This window comes from Pangasianodon hypophthalmus, chromosome 8, assembly GCF_027358585.1.
Source record: "Pangasianodon hypophthalmus isolate fPanHyp1 chromosome 8, fPanHyp1.pri, whole genome shotgun sequence".
Taxonomy (NCBI): Eukaryota; Metazoa; Chordata; class Actinopteri; order Siluriformes; family Pangasiidae; genus Pangasianodon; species Pangasianodon hypophthalmus.
Genome location: NC_069717.1, coordinates 9,988,714 through 10,010,802, shown reverse-complemented (window position 1 = coordinate 10,010,802; position 22,089 = coordinate 9,988,714). Strand labels below are relative to the sequence as shown.

At 37.7% G+C, this 22,089-nt stretch overlaps 1 protein-coding gene across 2 annotated transcripts in view; it reads right to left on the bottom strand.

Moving 5' to 3' along the window:
• Nucleotides 1-14,898: 14,898 nt before the first annotated feature.
• The window catches only part of tafa3b (TAFA chemokine like family member 3b), a 111,104-nt gene continuing 103,913 nt past the window's right edge, over nt 14,899-22,089 (bottom strand). For both annotated transcript variants that reach the window (XM_026923227.3, XM_034306371.2), the window contains exons 4-5: nt 21,181-21,305; nt 14,899-15,716 (exon numbers count right to left, since the gene is read on the bottom strand). In XM_026923227.3, the coding sequence (XP_026779028.1) occupies nt 15,705-15,716; nt 21,181-21,305 (137 nt within the window). In that variant the 3' untranslated portion in view covers nt 14,899-15,704. The remainder of the gene's footprint in view (nt 15,717-21,180; nt 21,306-22,089) is intronic.

Below are 22,089 nucleotides of genomic sequence, written 5' to 3'. Positions count from 1 at the left end.
AGGGTGCCATATCATGGCTGACCCTGTGCTCTGAGTCTTCTGACTGTTGAAAATCCTATAAGAAGCTGGGATATGCAAAGAAAAAGAATTTCAATGTACTGTAATGCTTATGCGACAAACAAATAAAGGCCTTTATTTAAAAATTTCAGGGATCTCTACTCACGAAATCGAAATCAAATGAATCAGTACCTGCATAAACTGACTTTGAATGTGTGGAACTTTCCCTGAATAAATATTGACAGAATTTAAGCTGTCATCCCTGTATATGTGTGTGTGTGTGTGTGTGTGTGTGTGAGAGAGAGACAGAAAGAGAGAGAGAGAGACTCTGACGATTTAACACGAAAGGGACACATTGTATATTACAAAAACTTCCCTCTTTTATTTGAGCCCCCGAGAAGCACGTGTGTGTTGTGTGTGTGTGTGTGTGTGTGTGTGTGTGTGCATTTCATGTAACCTTTTCTGCCTGAAATGTCATTCATTCGAGTTCTACAGTAATACTGTTCTTAAGAGATGCTATGGCATAGACCTTTAATAAGACACTACATTGTCAGAACAGGAAGCAGAACAATGATCCACCTTAGAACAAAGGGGTGATGAATGGGGTTATATTTGGCTGGTTAAATGCTGAACCCAAAGCTTTAAACCAAAGTTTAATGTTCTGAAGTCGGAGTATTAAATGATCTCTTTCTTCCCTTCTTCTATTAACATGTAATATGTTTATGTGGGTGCATTAATATTACATTGCTGTGTTTTACCACTTAGTTGCCAATAAATAATTGATGTACCACAGAGTATTGCTATAACAGTGGTAAGATATTAACTTTTTTATAAATATAAATATAAATATAGATTTTTAAAAGTTTAAGAGAAGTTTAAGAAAACGTTTCAAAAGAAGATAAATAAAATTAAGGGGACATAGTGGCCTAGCACTCTTGGCTTGCACCTCCGGGGTTGGGGGTTCGGGGGTTTCCTCCGGGTACTCTGGTTTCCTCCCCCAGTCCAAAGACATGCATTGTAGGCTGATTGGCATTTCCAAATTGTGTGCGTGTGTGTGTGATTGCGCCCTGCGAGGGGTTGGCACTCCTTCCAGGGTATCCCCCCGCCTTTGTGCCCCGATAACCCTGTGTAGGATAAGTGGCATGGAATATTGATGGATAAATTAAATTAAATGTTTGAGCTGGTTTTAGCTCAGAGACACAGAGAACATTTAAAGACATAAGGACATTTTGTTGGTTATATATTTTCCAGTGGTGTTTGGTCATGACATTTATCTTTAAATAACCTTTAGATTGCTCAAAATATTATTCCATGAACCTCATGAATCTGAACAAATTTTGTGGTTGGATATTGTTTGATTACGTATAAATTAATTGCGAGGAAAAAGCTAATGCTAACTCCATCCCAAATCTTTTTTTTTTTTAATACGATCTGAGTTGTGCAAATTGTTAGGAATTTGGAGCTTGAGGCAATCTTGGTAAGATCTGGTTTGTAATGCATTTCCACTGTCTGTATTTGTCTCTGTTTATTGCTCCAAATATTCATATCTTTATTCAGATTTAAACTGAAAGTGGGCATGGTCTAAACCAGAACGTTTTTTTTTTTGCTTATTTGTAGTTGGTTCTATCTCCTAAACTATAAAAAACCTCATAGCCTAATGTAAACCAACCTGATCCTGAATAGGATGAATGAATGAACTCTGTAAATGCATGTTAAAGAACCTGGTCTTGCAAGCTTCAAATCTGACTGCTCACTCACTCACACCTTCATGAAAGTAAAATCCTCCCACTAAGGACACTTTCTGTTTTTTTGGATCAACCAGATGCCCTCTGAAAAAAATCAAATAATGCGCGATTCAAATAAAAATCAAATAATTACTACTTCAGTATGTTATTTAAGTATATTTTGGGAATAGTTATATTTTACTTGAGTATGATAATTATGTTAACATCTACTTTGTCTACTTTTACTTGACACCAAGTGGATAAAGTATATAAAAAGATAAAATCTGAGCTTATTATTTATTTATTTGTCTTTAAGCATATTATTCTGTAATTCAGTATATGTACCTGTAGATCTATAAACTTTGCATAACTGGCAGGGGTGGCATATGAATGCACAACCTAAAAATAATGGAATCCCACTGAAAGCTGTCAATAAAGTCCTTGCACTGTGGCAGAGGTAACTCTGTTGCAACAGATGCCCTGTAAAAGAGTGCTGTGGGTTGTATTGCACCATCCAACCCTACTGAGGCCCGTGTCTTTTTTAGAGTGCACTTTCGAGTCTGTCATAGGCAATGGAGAGCTGACAGGGGCCGAGCCAGACCCTTCCTCAGATGCTACTGAGACTGGAATTGAAAATGGTGGCTCAGCTGTTAGGTCATTGTCAGCCTGGAAGAACCAGAGAGAGACTGCTCTGTACAGTTATATATGCAGAATTACAGAATAATAAGCTTTAAGACAAATAAATAAATAACAAGCTCACATCTGATCTTTTTTTTTTTACATCACTTTATCCACTTGGTGTTTTTTTCTAAAGTAAAAGTAGCCAAATATTAAGTAATTAACATACTCAAGTACAGAAAATACAAATATCCTCCAAGCACATAATCATCCTAGTGCTTCTCTGATAAGGGTTGCGTCAAGACTCTTCTCTGTCCTGGCACCCAGGTGGTGGAACCATCGTCCCCTGGCTATCTGCACAGCTGAGGCACTGCCTATCTTCAAACCAAGATTGAAGACCTATCTCTTTACCAATCACTTGAATTAGTACAAATTTAATGTATTTATCAAATTAAAAAGCTGCAATACTAGATATAAAGCAGTACACAGTGTGCAAAAAAGACATTATAGCAAGCTATAGCCATTGTAAACTGTAATAGTTTTAAATAAGCATTGTAACATTTTTTTCAGTTTTTAAAACTATTCAGTCATTTTAGCCCTTGATTTAGGCTTAATATATTTTATCAATACACTTCTTATTCTATTCTGCAAATTAGGAAGCATGTTATAATAGAATGCTGGAGTATAAAAAAATGAAAACGAAACATACATACACAATAATATAAGTGGATGGAATCTGATATGAGTGTCTGCTAGCCATTTTTAACACTGAGATGGAGCTGGATGGAACAGATCTGACCTAACTTACCACAAGTCTTAGCATCTCTCTGACTGTCTCTGCTCTCTCTCTCGCACACACACACACACACACACACAAAGATACAAAAAACACACAGTCTTCCTGTCTATTGATCTCCCGCTCCCCTGACCCCTCCTCCTCTGTCACACAAGGTCAGATTCTCAGAGATTCACACTTCAGCAAAACAGACCAAAGTGTGCGAGCATGACTCAATAAGCAGGCCAAGTAATTCAACCTTCTCATGGAGAGGCACCGAGAGAGAAGAGGTGGGTGAAAGATTGAAAAGGGGGAATGTCTGAATGCAGGACACATAAAGGACAGATATCAAAAAGCCTGAACAAACATGTCTTCCAGCTCCACACTCCCCACAAGGCTGACATGGGCAAATGAGATGTCAGGGGTCAACAGAGGAGATCTGTCCTAGAAATGAGCCTTTCCCTCTGCTCTAACTCCACTAATCTACTGAGAGAGAGAGAGAGAGAGAGAGAGAGAGAGAGAGAGCATGCTGCCGTTAGATGCAATTAAATGACACTAAAGGACAGTATTACTTCCAAGTTAATCTTAATTTCATTAACTCCTGCTCAAATATGCTCTAGTTTTCACTCATCAACAACAGTCTTCCATAATGTTTTGATAATTGTTCCTTATGTACACTGCCAGTCAAATTGAACACACTATATTTTAGCTTTTTTGTTTAATTTATATATATGTATATACACTCTAGCTAGCCACTTACCAAGAAAGCATTTAACTTCACATAATTGTTGAATCCTCTTTTCCTTCTCTTTTTATAATTACAGATCGGACTCTCTGTCTTTTCTTTTCTAGCACTCTAAAGTTTGAGTTCTCTTCCTGCAGGACCTCAGAAGCAGCATGGGTCAAAAATTATTCTTTTTATCCTCTTATTTTAATTAAACAAAAAACACATTGGAACACATTAAATGTGATTATATCGAAATATCTGGTGCTATTTTGTTGGTTGATGTTGTTTGTTATTCCCGTGAGAAAACTCGCTCGGATGTCACAGGGAGACACTGTTAGTACAGTTACAATGGTGTTTAATAGGAAAATTCTCCAAAATGAGTGATAATGGACAGGTTTTGTTGTTAGGTCCTAAGAGAGAGAACTGGACAGACAAATGGAATAGAATAGAATAGAATAGAATAGAATAGAATAGAGGACTAAAGCACTGCTGCACCGCTTTCTTATGCGGAGATAAAGCAAGAGCTAATTCCAACCCAGCATCGTGGATAATGTAGGAAACCCTTGAACCTTCTTCTTCTTCTTCTTCAAAATAGTAAAAATAGGCATCTTGATGAACAAACAGTGACACAGGGTCTCCCAACTGGCCAGAAACAAATTCAAGATGTTGTAGAAAGAGAAGACAAATTCATAAAAGTCATGAAAGTACTTTTCATTCAGATTTGAAGAGCACAAATCTTCAGTCAGCCAATGGTAAAGAAAGTGGAAAAAGTCGGTTTGGACTTCTGAACAGGGTCGTGGAATTGATCGGCACAGAAATCACACTGACACTATGGGCTGTCAAATACATACGATGGAGGGACAGTTTGTTATTGAAAAATAATATTTTTTCATTTTGAAAGACAAAATGAGACAGGAGCCTTCTTTCTCTTGACAGATTGACAAATACATTTATCAAATAAAATGCAATGAAAGTTCATTTGTTATGCTAATTGACAGGTGGTATATGATAAACAGGCAATAATACTTGTCCATCAGGAAGAAGATGTTGTTGCAATTGATTGCTTTAATAGTGCCATCAAACCCATCAGACAGAGCAGCACAAACCTTGAAGGGATATAGCAGTAGGTTGCATGATTATTACCATCACCATTGACAGCTTGCACTGATTTAATTTTTTTAATGCCATTTATGAATGCTGTTAATCTAGTTAATGTGCTGAAAAGGCCTGCAGCGCTAATCCCCATAAAAGTGAAATGGTAGAAAGACTATATCACAAATTTCCATGTGATCATCATCATCTTCATCCATTGCACCTCAATGCGTTTTTGGCACTGCAAAGCTTTCACGTTCAGTCACATATGACTTTCAGAGTTAAAGTATTAAGAGTGATCAGATCATTATAGCCTGCTGTGGTGAAAGTGTCAGTATGCTTTGAATTCAGGCAACAAACTCAAAGAGGCATCTGGTGTTTACTTTCTCTCCCTATGGGGCACCGGTTAAACACACACCACGGTCTCCATATCAGTCAGTATTACTCATAGAACCATAACACACACACTTTAAGCAGGTTTCCTGTCTGATACATGCTGACAGTATGTGAATAGGAAATGCTGTCTGGGCTTTGATTGGGTTTAATTAAATATACACTGAGCTCTCACGCTGGGAGAGGAGTCAAAACATCAATCGCTCAAAAGCTGCATTGTATACAAACTGTGAAGTGATGGAAGTGATCACATCCAATTATTACAGCGCTTCTCAGACTGAAGTAAGTGTATCCCTAGGGGAAGCTGGAGGTACTACAAGAAATTGTGACTCGTACATGTAATTTGTATGTTTACTGTTTATTGTTTTACACTGAAAAAACTATTGGAGTGAAATTTGATCAAGAAAAGTGTGGTAACAATTACATTTTATTCAAATTTGAGTTAAATAAACCACATCAATTTAAACCCTGTAAAAAGTACACATCATCTAAACTTTATCATTATTACTTAATGGTCACTAACACCTTTAACAGTTCTAACCCGAAGTAGCACACTAATAAGTAAATGCACTCACATCAGCCTTCATAAAGATTGACCTGGCAGAACCCAAGATGATTAATTAACTAAGTTAATTAACTGACTGAGGAAAAGGGGTAAACCAAGAAAACTTTACCGAAACACTTCTTTCAAAACATTTCAGAATACAATAGCATTAGGCCTTAAAGCTGACACAAAACAAGAAATACTGAAAACAACCCATCCATAATGCTCAGGGTGTAAGTGAATTAGGGGAGAACCACTGAATTATTATGTCTAGGCCACTAGATACAGTATGCTTAATGTAAGAATTTTTTTACATCAGGCCATGACTTAATACGTTACGTATCCTCAAGTTAAGTCCTGGAAACGTAAATAAATTTTAAAAAAGTAACCACAAGAGGACTAAAGCTTTTTAATTGGGAATGATATAAAATGTCATGTTTTACAAATAAAATGTCAAATAACATAACACTTAGGCATTGAAATTCTACAGATGTCAGCCTTTTTTATTTTTAGATGTACAACCTGAACTACAATCAGCAACATTTGTAGCCAAATTTATGCAGCATCAGCGTTCAGCTTTGGCACTTACTCAAGAAAGGGTAATCCCATGAGAATCTAGCATCAGCTATTCGTTTTACACTGACTTTTGTTAATTAAAAACAACTGGACCCCCTGCCATCGTTCTTCCCCCTCTTCTAAAAACGGTTGCAACCATAGGCAACACACGCTGCTTCCTGGTACACATCGAAAATGTGTTAGGAGAGGAGAGGAAAGAGCATGTGTGACGCCAGTGGGGAGAATGAAGTCTTGCTTGTCATTGTTTTTCCACTTGCTTGCTTCTGAAGCCAAAGAATGTTAGCGCAAAAGGTGGCAAAGCTTCTATTTTAGCTACTCTTCTTCAGAAATAAATACATGTCTGTAGGTTTTACAGACAGCTCTGGAGAAGAGATGAGCATCGAGGACAGAACACAGCAATCAAGTAAATGGAGAAAGAAATAGATAACAGAGACAAAGGCAGTGAGAGCTGTTAATGAAATATGAAATGATTGAACACCAATTCAGCCTACTCTACAACGTCTAGAATAATTTTTTAATGTGTGTGTGTGTTTGTTTTTGGGGTTCTTGGTCATTTCTCTGCACCATGAACCAGGCTTAAGTCTGTGTACATCCTTATCTGTATAAGTGTCTGTTTGTGTGTAAATCAGATATCATCAACTCACTGATCGTGGTCCGGATGATCAGATCCATCAAAGCAATTCAGCAAACCAAACTGAGTGTCTGAAAAAATACTGTGGCAGAGGCAATAAAACTATGAAAAAATCTGCCCATAGTTCTGTGACTTTTATAAACAGGCAGCTAACTGGACAGTATTCGAGATATTAGCTCAGAAACGGGTGAGTTTTCACACACTTTCATCGATTTTTCATTTGTTCGATTGTTCCCTCTCTCTTGTCGCATTAGCAAACTGAGGACAAATGAGTCGATAACGAAAACAGAAAGGACAGAGAAGTATGTGTTTATTCTCCTCACATCAAATTCCAAACATATTTCATCTCTAGTGCAAGACAAAGTGGTAATCTGAAGCACCACTATGAAACAAATCATAATGACTTCAAATTGTTTATTTTTCCCCATAAACTATAAATTATTTATAACCATATTATAAATATATTATTTAAATTATTTATAGCCATAAACTAATCACTAATGGTTAGACATTACTGATGTTGCTATTCTGTCATGTTAGTCGCTTATTTGTAAGCAAAGGATTTTACATAGACTTTATTACATTACATTACTTCATTACATTCTCCTGGGATAAATATATGCATTTGACTTATAAGAGATCGTATATTTAATTACTGATATGATTATGTTAAAAAAGTTTGGTTTTAATTACCTCTCTCTAGCATTCATGAGGTTAAGTGGCGGTGTTAAACGCCAGTCCTAGAGAGTGAGTACTCTATAGAGTTTACAACAGATTTAGCTTGTCACCAAATTACCAAAAACTTTACCAGTTGGATTGAATTGGTATTGGAAGAATAGAGAAAACACTAATCACTTATTACAACAAATTAGATAATCATAAAACTGTAAAATATTTTGAGTTTTTCAACACTTTTACCTCCATAGACTTACCTCCTAGCCAGGCACTGTGGTCTACCTTTTTGAAACGCCATAATATGGTTTTCAACACATTTTTAGATTTACTATGGCTAAGTAGCAACATTGAACGACATTAAAGATGCCACATAAGAACATCACAGTTTTGCGGTAACATTCAGAGTAGTGTAGTAACATTTAGAATTAGCCTGGCATGACAACACAACTGAGCGCCTGAAGAGGAAACATGCCGGGAGGAGTGTGTGTGAGAGCTCTGTAAGTTGAGTTGATTACCATTAACATGCAAGGTAGTCACTGCATAGAGGGTGGAAGTAGAAAATATTCTTTGATAAAGCAGTGGAAAATGTGTTAATTAAAATCTCATTAGGTCATTAGAAAGTAATTTGATCATCATCTGTAATGTCATTGTCATTTTTGTTAACTCAGTGTCATTTTATCATTTAGCAAGCATTATCATCATTTAGAGCGAGTCATTTGTTACAGTCTGCTGTAAACAATCTGAACAAGGTGATTAAGTATATTTAGTTTCAAAAGAGCCTTTAATAGGATTTCTATTCTACTGCTGGCTTTCTTTAATAAAATCAATGAAGTCTTGATCTTTTCTATTTTTACAGAATATTCCAATATTTGGACCAATATTCAGCAGAATACTCAAAAACCAAAATAATTGATAATTGCAATACGTCACCAAAGTTACAGCTACTGTGAATGTTTACTAGTTGCCCAGGCACATGAATTTTCCATTTTATCAAATCAAGGTATAGAAATTGGAAATTTCGTGTTGCAGTGATATCATATTGTTTGGATACAAATAGTTATGATGCAAGATAGCTAGATTACATTAGCTAGCAAGTTGCTTAGCATAGTAATCATGTTAAAAAAGCAATAAAATATCGAGTTTCAGTTTTCCAGTATTGGGGAAAAACAAGAAGAGCAAGAGTTCAGAGGTGGCAGAGATGCATGTCTGGGTTTCAGCAATAAGACCCAAGAGCATTGCTTTAGGCAGTGTATCTAAATCTATGTAAGTGTGCTAAGGTCAGGTGAAAATGTACTTAATGCTACATTGTTAGCTAATCTGCAGAAACAAATGACATTAACTAACATCTCTCTCTCTCTCTCTCTCTCTCTGGCATTATTGTGTAATTATATTTACATATCCCGAGAAGGTCATGAGAGTTAAAAACTTAACAAGGAATTACTTGTGTGTTCTTTTACAACATTAACTGTAGTGATGTTCAGAAGTGGCTGGGGATGGGGCTGATCGGTTTGAGTGAATACTATCACTAATTCAGTGAGAGGTATCAAGAGGCTTGAGTGTGAAAGAAAGCTTGTGGGAATGCATGTAACAGTTGTCCCGTCCTTGTATCATTCAGTGAACACCAAGGAATTTAGGAATTACTGTGGCAGAAGAATTCAGTATATAAATTAAAACAAAAGAAATGTCTGTATATGCGTATGCATTCAGTTCTTAATACACTTCCTCTATGTGAGGAAAGCATGCTAAGGGACTAGTGCTTGGTAATTTCGCTAGCACAGCAGTCACAGAGACTTGGCAGAGATGTGTCAGCTGCATTTGCCATCACAGTTCGAAGTCATTATGACTCTCTCCCCAGTATCCATTATGATAAAAGCTCTATATTGTTTGCATTACTGAACTAACTAGAAAGATTTTACATGTCTAAAGCCATTATGCTTAGGGTTCATTGGTTAAAAGCCGAGAAGAAAGTGGGTCTGTGTGGAGAGGAAGCAATGAGCATGTGACTGAATATACTTCTCTGTGGCTTATTGAAGGAATAGAATATTAACCTACTGCTTTGGAGTGAATGAAGGAATAATAAAAAAGGGGAAATAAGAGTGATGGTAGAGTAGGAGTGGTCCATCTCAGCATCAGCCTATCTCTCGGTTGCTTCACTTGTTTGTTTGCAATAATATGAACATGTGTCACTGGTACGACTGCAACCTTATGGCCAAGCATCAGTGATCTAACAGGAACATTCTTTCCACTGTTAAAAATATAGCACTGTGTTCATGTGTGTGTCCTAACTACAACATTTTAACCATGTATCAGAGCTGCAAAACTGTCTCTGTTTGCTGTTATGTAACTGTAACCTATTAGCTATGTGTCAGTGTTATAACAGCCATGTCCAGGTGTCAGAGATGCAAATGCAACCCAATGTCCAGGAGTCAGTGCTCTAACAGTAGCATGCTGTCCATGTGTCAGTGCTTTAACTATAAGTCTTTGGCCATGTGTCAGCGCTCTAAAAGTAGCATTGTGCCCGGGTGTCTGTGTCCTAACTGTAATATTTTAGCCAAGAACTGTAACAGTGGCATTGTCTCCATTTGTCTGTTCTCTAAATGCAGCTTTTGGCAATATGTAAGTGATCAGCAGTGTTCAGGTATCAGTGTTATAACTGCAAGCTTCTGGCTATCCATTAATGTTGCAGTTGTAACCAAATTGCAGTGTGCCAGTGTTGTAATCATAATTATATGAATGTGTCCATGCTGTAATTACTGTAATTGCTGTGGATACCAATAATATTGAGCGTCCAGGCTGTAACTGCAAACCTTATGGCCATGTGTTTGTGCCCTAACTCTAACCTTGTGGCCATGTGTCATTGATGTAACAGTAGCACTCTGTCAGTGTATCTGCGCTGTAACTGCAACTTTTTGGACATTTCAGTGTTGAAACTGTGGCATTTGAGCGTGTGGAGGAAGACTCATGAGGCAGGCGGAATTCTAGCAGAGCTCCGGGATCGTGTTTATTCACACACCACGCTTTTCAGTGCACTTTCAAAAACTCAATCAAGAAAACAAACCAACTGAAAAGGGTACGTCATGAACTCGCGGCTTTTAGTCTGTTCAAGTTCAAGTTCACGCTCCACGGCGTGTGTGTGTGTGTGTGTGTGTGTGTGTCTGTCTGTGCGTGTTGCATGCTCTGCCAGTTCGAGCACTCACTCTCTCTCTGGTTATGGCAGCCACTGAAAGCACAAAGAGACACAAATAAGTAGACTGGACGTAATAAGACACAGGTGAGAATTATCACGCGTTACCTGCCGCTTCGCCCCGCCTCCCCTCCGTCTGCAGCTGACGCTTGACCACGCCCCCTCTGCCACACGTAATAACAGCATTGTGACCCTTAACCTTATGGCACTGTGTCAGTGCTGTAACTGCAACTCATGGTCAGATGTCAGTGCTGTGTCAGCTGTGACCATGTAAGTGTTAGTGTTGAACCTGTTACCATATGACACAGTGTTAGTGTTACACAAATAGCATTATATTCACGCCTCTATGTTGTAACAGCAACTTTATAACTGTTGTTGCTGTAACAGTAAAATTGTGTCCATGTGTCAGTGCTGGAGTTGCGTGAGTATGTGCATGTGTCAAAGTTAACTGTGTATCACTGTGGAAGCACAGAGTAGTGTCTTGTGTGCTTTTTTTGGGGGAATGTAAACTAGGTCATAGGCCCTCGGTGGAGCATCACCCCATTTTGTTCTGTCCTGTACAGACGGTTTCAGTAACATCTGATATGCCTTCTGCTTTGAACTTCTCACACAAACACACCCGGTGGAGAGGTTATACACACTAACAGATTCAGAACTGCTCTTATAGCTGGTGTGCCTCTGGAACTGCTGCAGGAACAGCGAGTGTATCTTTTTTACTTTTTTTTTCTTTTTCAAATTGTGTACAACACTTGCACACTCTCTAGGTTTATGAAGCAGTATTTTCCACAGTCAACACTGAAAACTAAAAGATTAAAAATGTATTCATAAACTAAATATGTAATATTAAATATTTAATGGACTGGTGCAGTACTCACACAAACACACAGTTCTGTCAGTGTGTGTATGGATGTTGGAGGATTGAAGTCAAAATGCAATAATAGGCCAACAGTTTATTACAGTACATAGAGCAGCAAGGCAGATTTTCATCTCTTTAAAATGCATCTGTAAATAAATTCCATCATGAAAATATTCCTCATACAGTGTGAAGCTGATTCTGTTATTATGTTATGATAGGTAATTTATTAATATGTACAGCTTGATAAAATAATTAGTCAAGGATGTTTCACCAGGCAGTAATTTGGATCATCATTTGCTATTGCTCTCAATAGTGCATGGAACATCGTCCTCATCTGTTCCCATCGCTCTTCATGCATTTATTGCAGATGAACGCTGCATACTGGATTGTGTATATATAGACTGTAAAAGATGTCAGCTTGAACCAAAGCATGTCTCCTGCAATAGTAAAGAGTGTAAATCCATCAGTCAGTTAAAGAGAGTCTTAGGCAGTGTCTTATGCTTCAGGTAAGTCATTTACACAAAATTGTGCCTGTATCAGGTTTACATTAATATAATATGTTCAGTCTCTGATGTGCTGTACTAGTATATTTAATCCAATCAGTGTCACATTGTAAGCGCAGTGTCTGGAACAGAACAGACTGAAAGAACAAAGTCTAAGGGCAAAGAGAGTACAAGAGTACAAAGACTAAACTTTTATATTGCAGCTCTTTTAATGTCATGCATACTTCACACACACATACACACACACACATTTGTAGTGAGTAAAAGGAGTTGCTGATTTGATTGAGCTTCTGTAATTATGTAAATTCTAATGCCATCTGAAGAGTGGCATGCATCATAGCAAGATTTTCCTTTCCTTTGCCACTTGGCTATGCTGAATACTGTTATGTTGTATATGAGCATGTGTATGATGATGGTTAATGCTATTTTGTAGTGTGTGTGTTTGATAATAAAGGCAAAGACAAATGCTGTTTGTATATGTTCATATATTTAATCATGCAACAAGTGTGTTAACCCAGCTCAGGCAACAATCTCTGTTTTAACCAGATTTCTTTGCTGATAATTGCTCCTAAATAAGTAACAGGGTTAAAAGTAACAAGGTTGACATTTAGAATTAGCAAACACACAAAATGTGGTTGACTAGCATCCATGCTAATGGCATGAGGACATTAAGGACATTCTAGTGATTTTTTTTTAAATTATGTAAAAACTTTTACTTTTAAATCTTTTACTTTTAACCAATCTAGGGTTGTACTTTCCAAGTGACCTTGTATTTTTGAAAATAAGAAAAAAAAAAAAGAAAGCGAGAACTTACTTTTCATCTTCCCATGATCTTCAGGAAATTTGGATGATTTCCTGTTAAACATGCAACATTTATTTGAGTATTAAAAATATTTAAAAAGGGTGCATGTGTAACAGGGTGGAGTGAATGTTGCTAAATAAAATGTACATTTTTTTACAACCTGGAAAAGTCATGAAAAAATGGATGAGTCATAGAAAATGATGTTTTAAACATGAGATGTAAAATGGCTTCACAAATTTATGCAAGTGTACATTTTTTTGTATATTAATGATTATATTTCATGGTAAAGTGCAGTTCTAGTAGGCCAAAAATTCTGTATTCCAAGTGCTGTACATATGTTTAAGATGTCTTTTACATACTTATAAATGTAATATCAGTGATATCAGAATATCAGAATCACCCACAAGTGAATATGTGGAATGGAGGAAATGGAGAACTCCAGTCTTCTCTATTCATCTCTGATTACAAAGATCTGGATAAGCATAATGGTGTCTCTGTGATTAAGGGTCTGGGCTATTGATTAAAAGGTTGAGTGTTCAAATCCTGCCAAATTGTCACTGTTGGGGCTCTTGAGCAAGACCCTTAACCTTCAACTGCTCCAGGAGTACTGTATTATCACTGACCTTACACCCTGAGCTGGTTCGGATAAGCAAAGAAAAGCATTATATGCAATGTACATGTCTATATGCATGAAGAATATAGATGTTGTCCTAAATCTGCTTTTGTAGCAAGATGCTAGTGTAGCTCTAATCTAGGAATATATAGTACTCACAATCACACTCACATCCTAAACCCATTTAAATAGGCAGTGTGTGTGTGTGTGTGTGTAGTGTGTGAGTATTTGTCTGTCAGTGTGATGGATACTGTAGCTATGATGGATGTCAGACCTGTCATACATTAATTCCACCCTCTTTTTAGGTTGATGCACATCTGAATTTTATATTCAGTGCATTTTCTATAATCTCTTAATGTGCTCACTGTAACCCCTCTAAGGCATTCTTGACCACCAATCTTGTCCCTAAATAACTTCCTTCTTTCAGTTTTTAGTTCTAATCCAACAAAGCTGATCTGGCTAATCAAGTAGACTGATTATCTGGAGCAGATGTGTCGGATCAGGACTGGAATTCAATTCTGTAGGAAGGTAGATCTTCCGGAATAGGATTGGTGATCACTGATCTAAGGATTCTTCACAAGCTCAAAGCACTCACTGACAAGTCTAATAAGAATACTCTTATCCATGTCTCATGTACCATTTCAGTTCAATTTTATTTGCATAGCGCTTTTAACAATGGACAATGTCACAAAGCAGCTTCACGCAATTCTGGATGTAGATTTATTTTTAGATCCCTAATGAGCAAGCTAGAGGTGACAGTGGCAAGGAAAAACTCCCTGAGATGACACGAGGAGGAAACCTTGAGAGGAACCAGACTCAGAAGTGAACTCATCCTCTTCTGGGATGACACCGGATAGTGGGATTATAAATCATTATTCTTCCACAACTGTATACTATCAAGTCAAACAGTACTAAGTGTGTTGAACGGATGTTCAGAATGAATATCATAGACTTTATGATTACAGTGACAGTTCAAATCAGGAGACATGGATAAAACTGAGAGTTGTATTAATGCTTTGGTTAGAGTATTTTCTCTATAATTGCTATTATTTTCTTTTTGTTGTTATTTCTCTGTTTAAAAGATGAAGAAGATAATTTTAATCTTAATCCACAGTCTGGAACTGCAGACAGACAGCACTAAACAAACTTCAATCACACATGATTCATTTTTGAACACAGACACTTAGGTTCTTTCATTTCCTTTGAAATAGCTTTATTTATTTTAGATAATACTGACACATGTACTCAATAGCAGTTACCAGGCTGGTTAAAAACATCAATATTAAAACTGTTAGAGTATTTTTTTTATTTCTTCTGGATCTAAGAATCTTATACTTGTAATCTTTTACACTTTTACAGAATTATACCATAACATCTACTGTTTTATTTGTCTTTTGCGTCAAAAAGTTTACTTATTATTTCTTTATTAGAAAAGGAACAAAATAATCTACAGATGGTCAGTAAGTCCAGGACTGCAGCTCTAGTTTCCGAAGTTAAGATGCTGAGAAAGAAACAAGGTTTTAGAAGGGAAAGCAAAAATGTCACTTTTCATTTCAGGTTCAAAATGTGAGGTTACAGGAAGCATCGACAGACAGAAGAAAGAAAACCATAACACAACAGAACGTCTAAGCAGCTGGGGGAAGAAGAAACTGAACAAATAAAACAGTTCCGATGTTAGCAGTGAGTTGTCTCTGCGATTAGCATTCTACCATAAGATATAATCCAGATGCATGGCGAATTCCAGCGAGCAGACAGTCTTTCATTCCTGTTTTTGTGCTGACGAGGTTTGCAGCAAACGCTCAGGACAGCGGATTGCAAGTATGGAGGATGGAGGAGAGCTGAGTAGTGTGGTGGTCCTCATTGGTATGAATGGAGTGGAACACGAGACCTTGCTGCTTTGGTTCCCGTATTATTTTAGCATTGGTGAAGTTGTTTCTGCAAGTCTTTCTGTTTCCTATTCATCTACTTCCACTTCCTCTGACTGGAGCATTCCACTACCGAGTTACCTGGAAAAGGAAATACATGGTTTACATATGAAGGAGTTACTCATTTTAGTCACCCCTAAGGCTCCACTCTATCCAAGCACATAAAGCATAATCATCCACATACATATAATTTAACATTTAGAAAATCAGTCACATGGTTTCAAAATGTCCGTTTGTCACATAGATTTAGGGGGTTGACAAATCCTAAATTCATTAGCTAGCCTACTGATCAGAACTCGTTTGGCATGTCAGATTGTCTAATGAATGGCAGTGGTGTCTTACCAGCAATGTAAACCCATGGTGCAAAAAAGGTGCAAAAGCAAAACAAAGCAGAATATTTGACTAAACTGTGGTATTGGTGTTTTTCAGGAAACAAAGCTGTTACCAGTTCTGGTTTAAAACACGCTGTACTGTTCATTGTACACTCAAACCAGCCGGGAGAAATTGGAAGAAAAAATACATTCAGGAAACTCTTAACTGAAAGAAAATCCACATTCATTTATTCATTCACTCATCTTCAGTAATTCATTCATCCTCACGTGGAAATATACCCTGGACGAGACGCATCACACACATCCATCCTCACCTAGGCGCACTTTAGAGTAGCCAATCCACCTACTGGTATGGTTTTAGGTAATAGGAGGAAACCAAAAAACCTGGAGGAAACCCACATGAACATGGGGAATATGCAAAACTCAGACAGTGCAAACAGTAGCCTGAGCACAGGATCAAACTGGAGCTGTGAGACAGTGACACTAACCGCTGCACCACCATGCCACTCACAAGCCACATTCTACAGATAATAATTAGTAGCTAACTGTGAAACTAGGTTAACAGGGTTTTTAAGATAATTACATAATGCCATTTTTTTATTAGCTTGAAAAATGCCTAATGCCAACAAAAACCTACCCTGAGAACTCAAGCAGCATCATTAAATATCAGTGACCAAAAGAGCTAATAGCAGTAGACTAAAAGTAAGCAGGAAGCTCAAGCCTGCTAGTGCCCGCCCTGGCTCTATCCGAACACTTATGATCCCCGTGGTAGCAGCACTCATGCCCGGGCCTGCTTGTGCCCACCCCTCTTTCATGGTAGCATCTGATGCAGTTGGCAATCAGCAGATTCATTCACTTAGAATATGGCATTTTGCCCAGGCTGCTGGCATGAGAAAAGGTGGCAGACATAAGAGGAGGGTGTGATGGCATGATGCCCAGTGCCACACTATCTCTAGCAGGGTGCTGGGTGTGAGGTTTGTGATATTTGAGCACGTTGTTAATGAGAAAGCATGGTGATTTTACACTCCACTGTGTAACCAATGCCTCAAACACTTCCAAAAAAAAAAAAAAAGTATATATATATATATATATATATATATATATATATATATATATATATATATATATACATCATATGGCCAAAAGTTTGTGGACACCTGACCATAACATTCATACAGCATGTGCTTGTTGAACATCCGATTCCAGATTTAGTCCCAATTTGCTGTTATCCTCCACTCCTCTGGGAAGGCTTTCCACTACATTTTGGAGCGTGGCTGTGGGGATTTGCCCATTGAGCCACAAGAACATTAGTGAGGTAAGGTACTGATGTTGGGCGAGGAGGCCTGGGAGTAAGTCACTGTTGCAATTCATCCCAAAGGTGTTCAGTGGGGTTGAGGTCAGGGCTCTGTGCAGTTCTACCACTCCAACCTTGGCAAAACATGTCTTCATGTGATAATGACAATGTGCACAGGGGCATTGTCTTGCTGAAACAGGTTTGTGCCCCTTAGTTCCAGTGAAGGGAAATTGTAATGTTATAGAATATATAAAGACATTCTATACAAATGTGTGCTTCCAAATCTGTGGCACCAGTTTGGGAAAGAACCACATACACACACACAAACACACTGATCAGCCATAACATTAAAACCACTGACAGGTGAATAACATTGATTATCTCATTACAATGGCACCTGTCAAGGGGTGGGATGTATTAGGCAACAGCTGAATAGTCAGGTTTCAAAGTTGATGTGTTGGAAGCAGGAAAAATGGGCAAGTGTAAGGATCTGAACTTACTATATACATAGCTTAATAGGTTACTAGCAGTAACAAGTTACTCAACTAACTAGTTGTGTGCAAAATTTTGGTGTTATGGTATGGGGGATATTTACTTTTTAGCTAAACTATTGCTGAAAATATGAAAATGCAAATCAATATTTAGATGCTGAAATCCTGAAATTCTGTCTACCTGTGACAAATGTGACCTTGTTCACTAGCAGTTAACTAATAGCTAGCATTAGAGATGCAAGAAGGACATGAGCACATTTCCAAATTGCATATAAAAGGGGTTCATAAGTCCTCAATTTTTAATAAGGCTAAAGGGATTTCCTAGTAGTTTATGTGGGGATTAAAACCATATAAAATTGTGTTCACCACTGACATTAAAACTGACATTAAAACAAGTTATGCTGATGCGATCGTCAAACTACTGAATAGCTTTTTCCGTTATTCACACTCTTACTCTCTGTTGAGTTTCTAATCAATAACATTGTTATAGCCTATAGTTAGTTATATTGACCATATATATTGACAAATTTCAATGTAGCTAGATATCTTCTTATTTTACTCTGTATATGAAGAAATTTGAATATGTTCTAATGTTTATCTTAAAAGAGATCATGCCAGAAGGTTAAAGGTCAGAAGGTTAAATTGGGTGTTATATTGCCTGTGTCTCATTCCCTTCCAACCATCAGCTTCAGGGAGAGAGACAGAAAGAGAGAGAGAGAGAGAGAGAGAATGAGTGTGTTGTATTGTGTTGGACATTAGCTAATCTTTGTCCCTGAGGATTTATTTGATTTTAGCCACTGCACTCCTCCCATCTCTGGCCTCTCCTTTGAATGTATTGTCCACAAGAGCACTGAAATACCTCTCCTGTTCCCACTCATCCTCTCTCTCTGTCCTTGGCCCCTTCTTTCTCCCTCTCTCTGCTGTCTGTTATAATGAACGGCTTGTCTGTAATGGCCCCATAAGAGCCTGCTCAATATTATTGATCAGTATGATTGATCGAACCTAAAGTCCAGCTTTCATCATGCTCTGTGTTCTGTGACATACAAAATACAATTCATCATTAAAAGCATCAGTTTGCTCATCTGGAGTGCTAATCTGGAGTGTTAATCTGGAGTGCTAATTTCAGAAATGGCATCAGGGATAGTAACATGCCGATATTATTTTGATGTATTTGAGTCCATCAAAACAACAATCTAATATAAAGGAATTTGACTAGGTTTGTTGTTTGATTTATCTACAGAAATGTAGCTCTCTCGTGCATTTTCTGTGGAGTGGTTTTGAACATTTCCCTAGACAGCAAGCAGTTTGCTAATAACCTACTCATGACTATAAAGCTGGCTTCAGCAGTTATTACTCAGGTGTACAAAGTCATCAAAACTCATTAGTCCATGTCACACCTGCTATGCTTTAAAGAAACTGTGATCAGCCTTCGCTATTGATCCCATCGCTTCACTTTGAATTGGATCTTCTTTGGCTAACGTACACTGATTTTATAAGTTCAGTCTCTGCCTAACTGGGATAGTGTCCATAATACATAACAGTACAGAAAGGCTGAGTCCTTAAGGTGGCACCTTAAGGTTTTTCAGCTAGAAGGCTTACACAGAAATAGCTGCATATCTTTGAAATAAAACCCCAGTTAATCCAACATACAATAAACCATGGTTAATATAGCTTTTCACCTGAAATCTGTTTTCATCTAGAACTACAATATATGTTCAGTAATTCAACATGTACACTTTTTCCAGAAGAAGCTTAATTATTGACAGTGCCATGTTCCTAGGCTGGTTTGGACAAACCTAATCCACAATATATACTGTATTCCGACCACAACAGTTATAGTTAATGTTGCAAATGTAGTTAAATTGTATAACATTTGCAAAACAATTTAGTTATGTAATCACTTATATAATAACATAACAGCTATAACCATTGTTCCCTCACCAGCCTCTCTTTTTTCTCTCTCACAAAGTTAATAATACAAAGTAACATAGCTTGTAGCTTAATACCAAGAAACCGGAACTATTGGCTGCACCATGTTGTTATAGAAAACTAATCAACACCTCTTGACCAATCAGAATCAAGCATTCGACAGCACTGTGGTATAAAATCAATTAACCAATCGTGCAGCCTGTAACATTTGATAGACAGATCAACCAACCACAGCAGAGAACCTCGGATCAGAAGTATGGGTCTGAATGGCTTTTGAGGTTTATGTGGTAGAACGCACTGGTTCTGCCTGTCTGATCTGATGTCCAGCTCATGACTACTTTGGCAAACCGGGCTTGTTGTGTTTTTGTTTTCGCGCTTGTTTTCTCCCGTCGCCTTTTCTTTTTCACGGTGTCCTCTTTGATTCTTGCCTGCTCTGTATTTAATGTCACATCCAACACTCTTCAGATCCTGCCACAGCTGACTCCTCTAGTCTGCATTGAGCACACTCAGGAGGAGAGGAAGTAGGTCGCAAGGCAGGAGGTCTGAATGACAAAGCGAGAGAAATAAATATCCCTTTCCCAACTTGCCTATGCTTCCAATAGAGGAAGTTACAAATCCATGGTAGGATCAAGAAATCAGAAACTACGTATGGGGATAAAAGATGAGATCAGAAGGCAGAGTGAGCTGATTGAAATGTAAGAAATTGAGATCAAGAAAATCATGCAGTCACTAGAAGATTGAAAACGGTAAAGCTTGGTACACTTTCTACTTCATTGTAAAGGAAATTCTTACTTAATCCATTTAGAAATCAATCAGATTTAACCCCCAGGTGCCTGAGGATGAGAAATTGTGAATTTCCTTTGAAGAGATGTTGAAAAATTCATGTGTTATTATAGCCTGAATGATAGTTCACACTCAAAATAATCTGTATTTTTATATATTATGTATGAATATGAGTGCGCAGGGGTCCTTGTTTTAGACATCTCTATATGACCAATATTGAGATAATACAGCATGATGATTATTGTTGTTGTACATATTACTATTTATTTTGTTCCAAAATGGTTTGTATCTGTACTGTAATTTTTGTTGAATTCTTGATTTATAGTGTATCTTTGGTAATACTGAAAAGGTAAGCTGCTATGCCTTTAAACAGAGATTGAACTGAAAATTGAAGAGAAACAGACAGAGCTTTGACACAATCATAGCTACTGTTCCACAAGGTGCTTGATTACCAGTGTGTGTGTGTGTGTGTGTGTGACTGTTTGCACATAAAGCACGGTTTGCCTCTGTAAGAGAAGAATTACTATAATTATATACTATCTAATGAACCGGCAGTACAAATTGATGGGCAATGCTGTAGGCTGACAGACTTATAAAGCACACATGCTCAAGATTAAGGGTTAGTGTGTTTGTGCATGAAGTGTGTACTTGAATTAATGGGTGTGTATGTGTGTGTGTGTGTGTGTGTGTGTGTGTGTGTGTGTTTGTGCACTAACCTTTGTCGTTTTAACCTTGTTGCCAGTACTGCAGCTCCAACCTGTGAGATCTGGTAGAACTTTACACTCCTCTCCATCCAGACACGGCTGCATCTGACACCACCACTTCTGGGCTACTATAGATGCTGCATGCATGCAAATAAGGTAAAGAAAAGAATTCACAATAATAATAATAATACTAATAATAATAATGCTTATTGTTGTTATTATTTTTTTATGCGAAAAAAAGGACTAACAAAACTATCCACTTATTATGTTACTCATACAGAATTATCTGAATAACCATTCAGAAATATGTGCACATAAACCTTAGCAAGAAAACATCAGCTTTATTAGAAAGTAGTGTTGAGAAAGCAGAGCTGGGCAGATGGCTAAAGTAAGAGACGGAAAGAGGGAGGAGAAGAAGCAGGATGGAGAGAGGGATTATTTGACATTTCCTCTCAGGCAGGGTGTGGAGAGAGCACACAGACAATGCTTTTATGGTAAAGAAAACAAGATCAAAATCGATTGTGCCGTCAAGTGCCCGGTGTTGACACAGTATTAAATGAATCAGCCAGACAGAGATAGAGAGAGGCAAGTGCAAGAAATCGGTAAAAGAAAGAAAGCAGTCTCAGTCTTTGTAAAATGAGTGCAGCATTAGACAGTGCCGACGGAGCATTAAATTAATCACACAAGTTACAGCGGAAGGGAGAGGACAGGAAAAAAGGGATCGGTAATATTATTTCCGTGTTGGTTTCAGAAAACAAAAACAGAAGGTGCTTTTTTTCCCCTTCAGTGCTGCAGAATGCCCTGCGGCTCGCGAGAGGCATTTCTAATATCAACACTTCCTTCACAACAGCACCTATTCATGAGGGTGAACAGGGTGTTTGCTACACTTTCTCGCAAACATTTTGTATAACACATTTATAC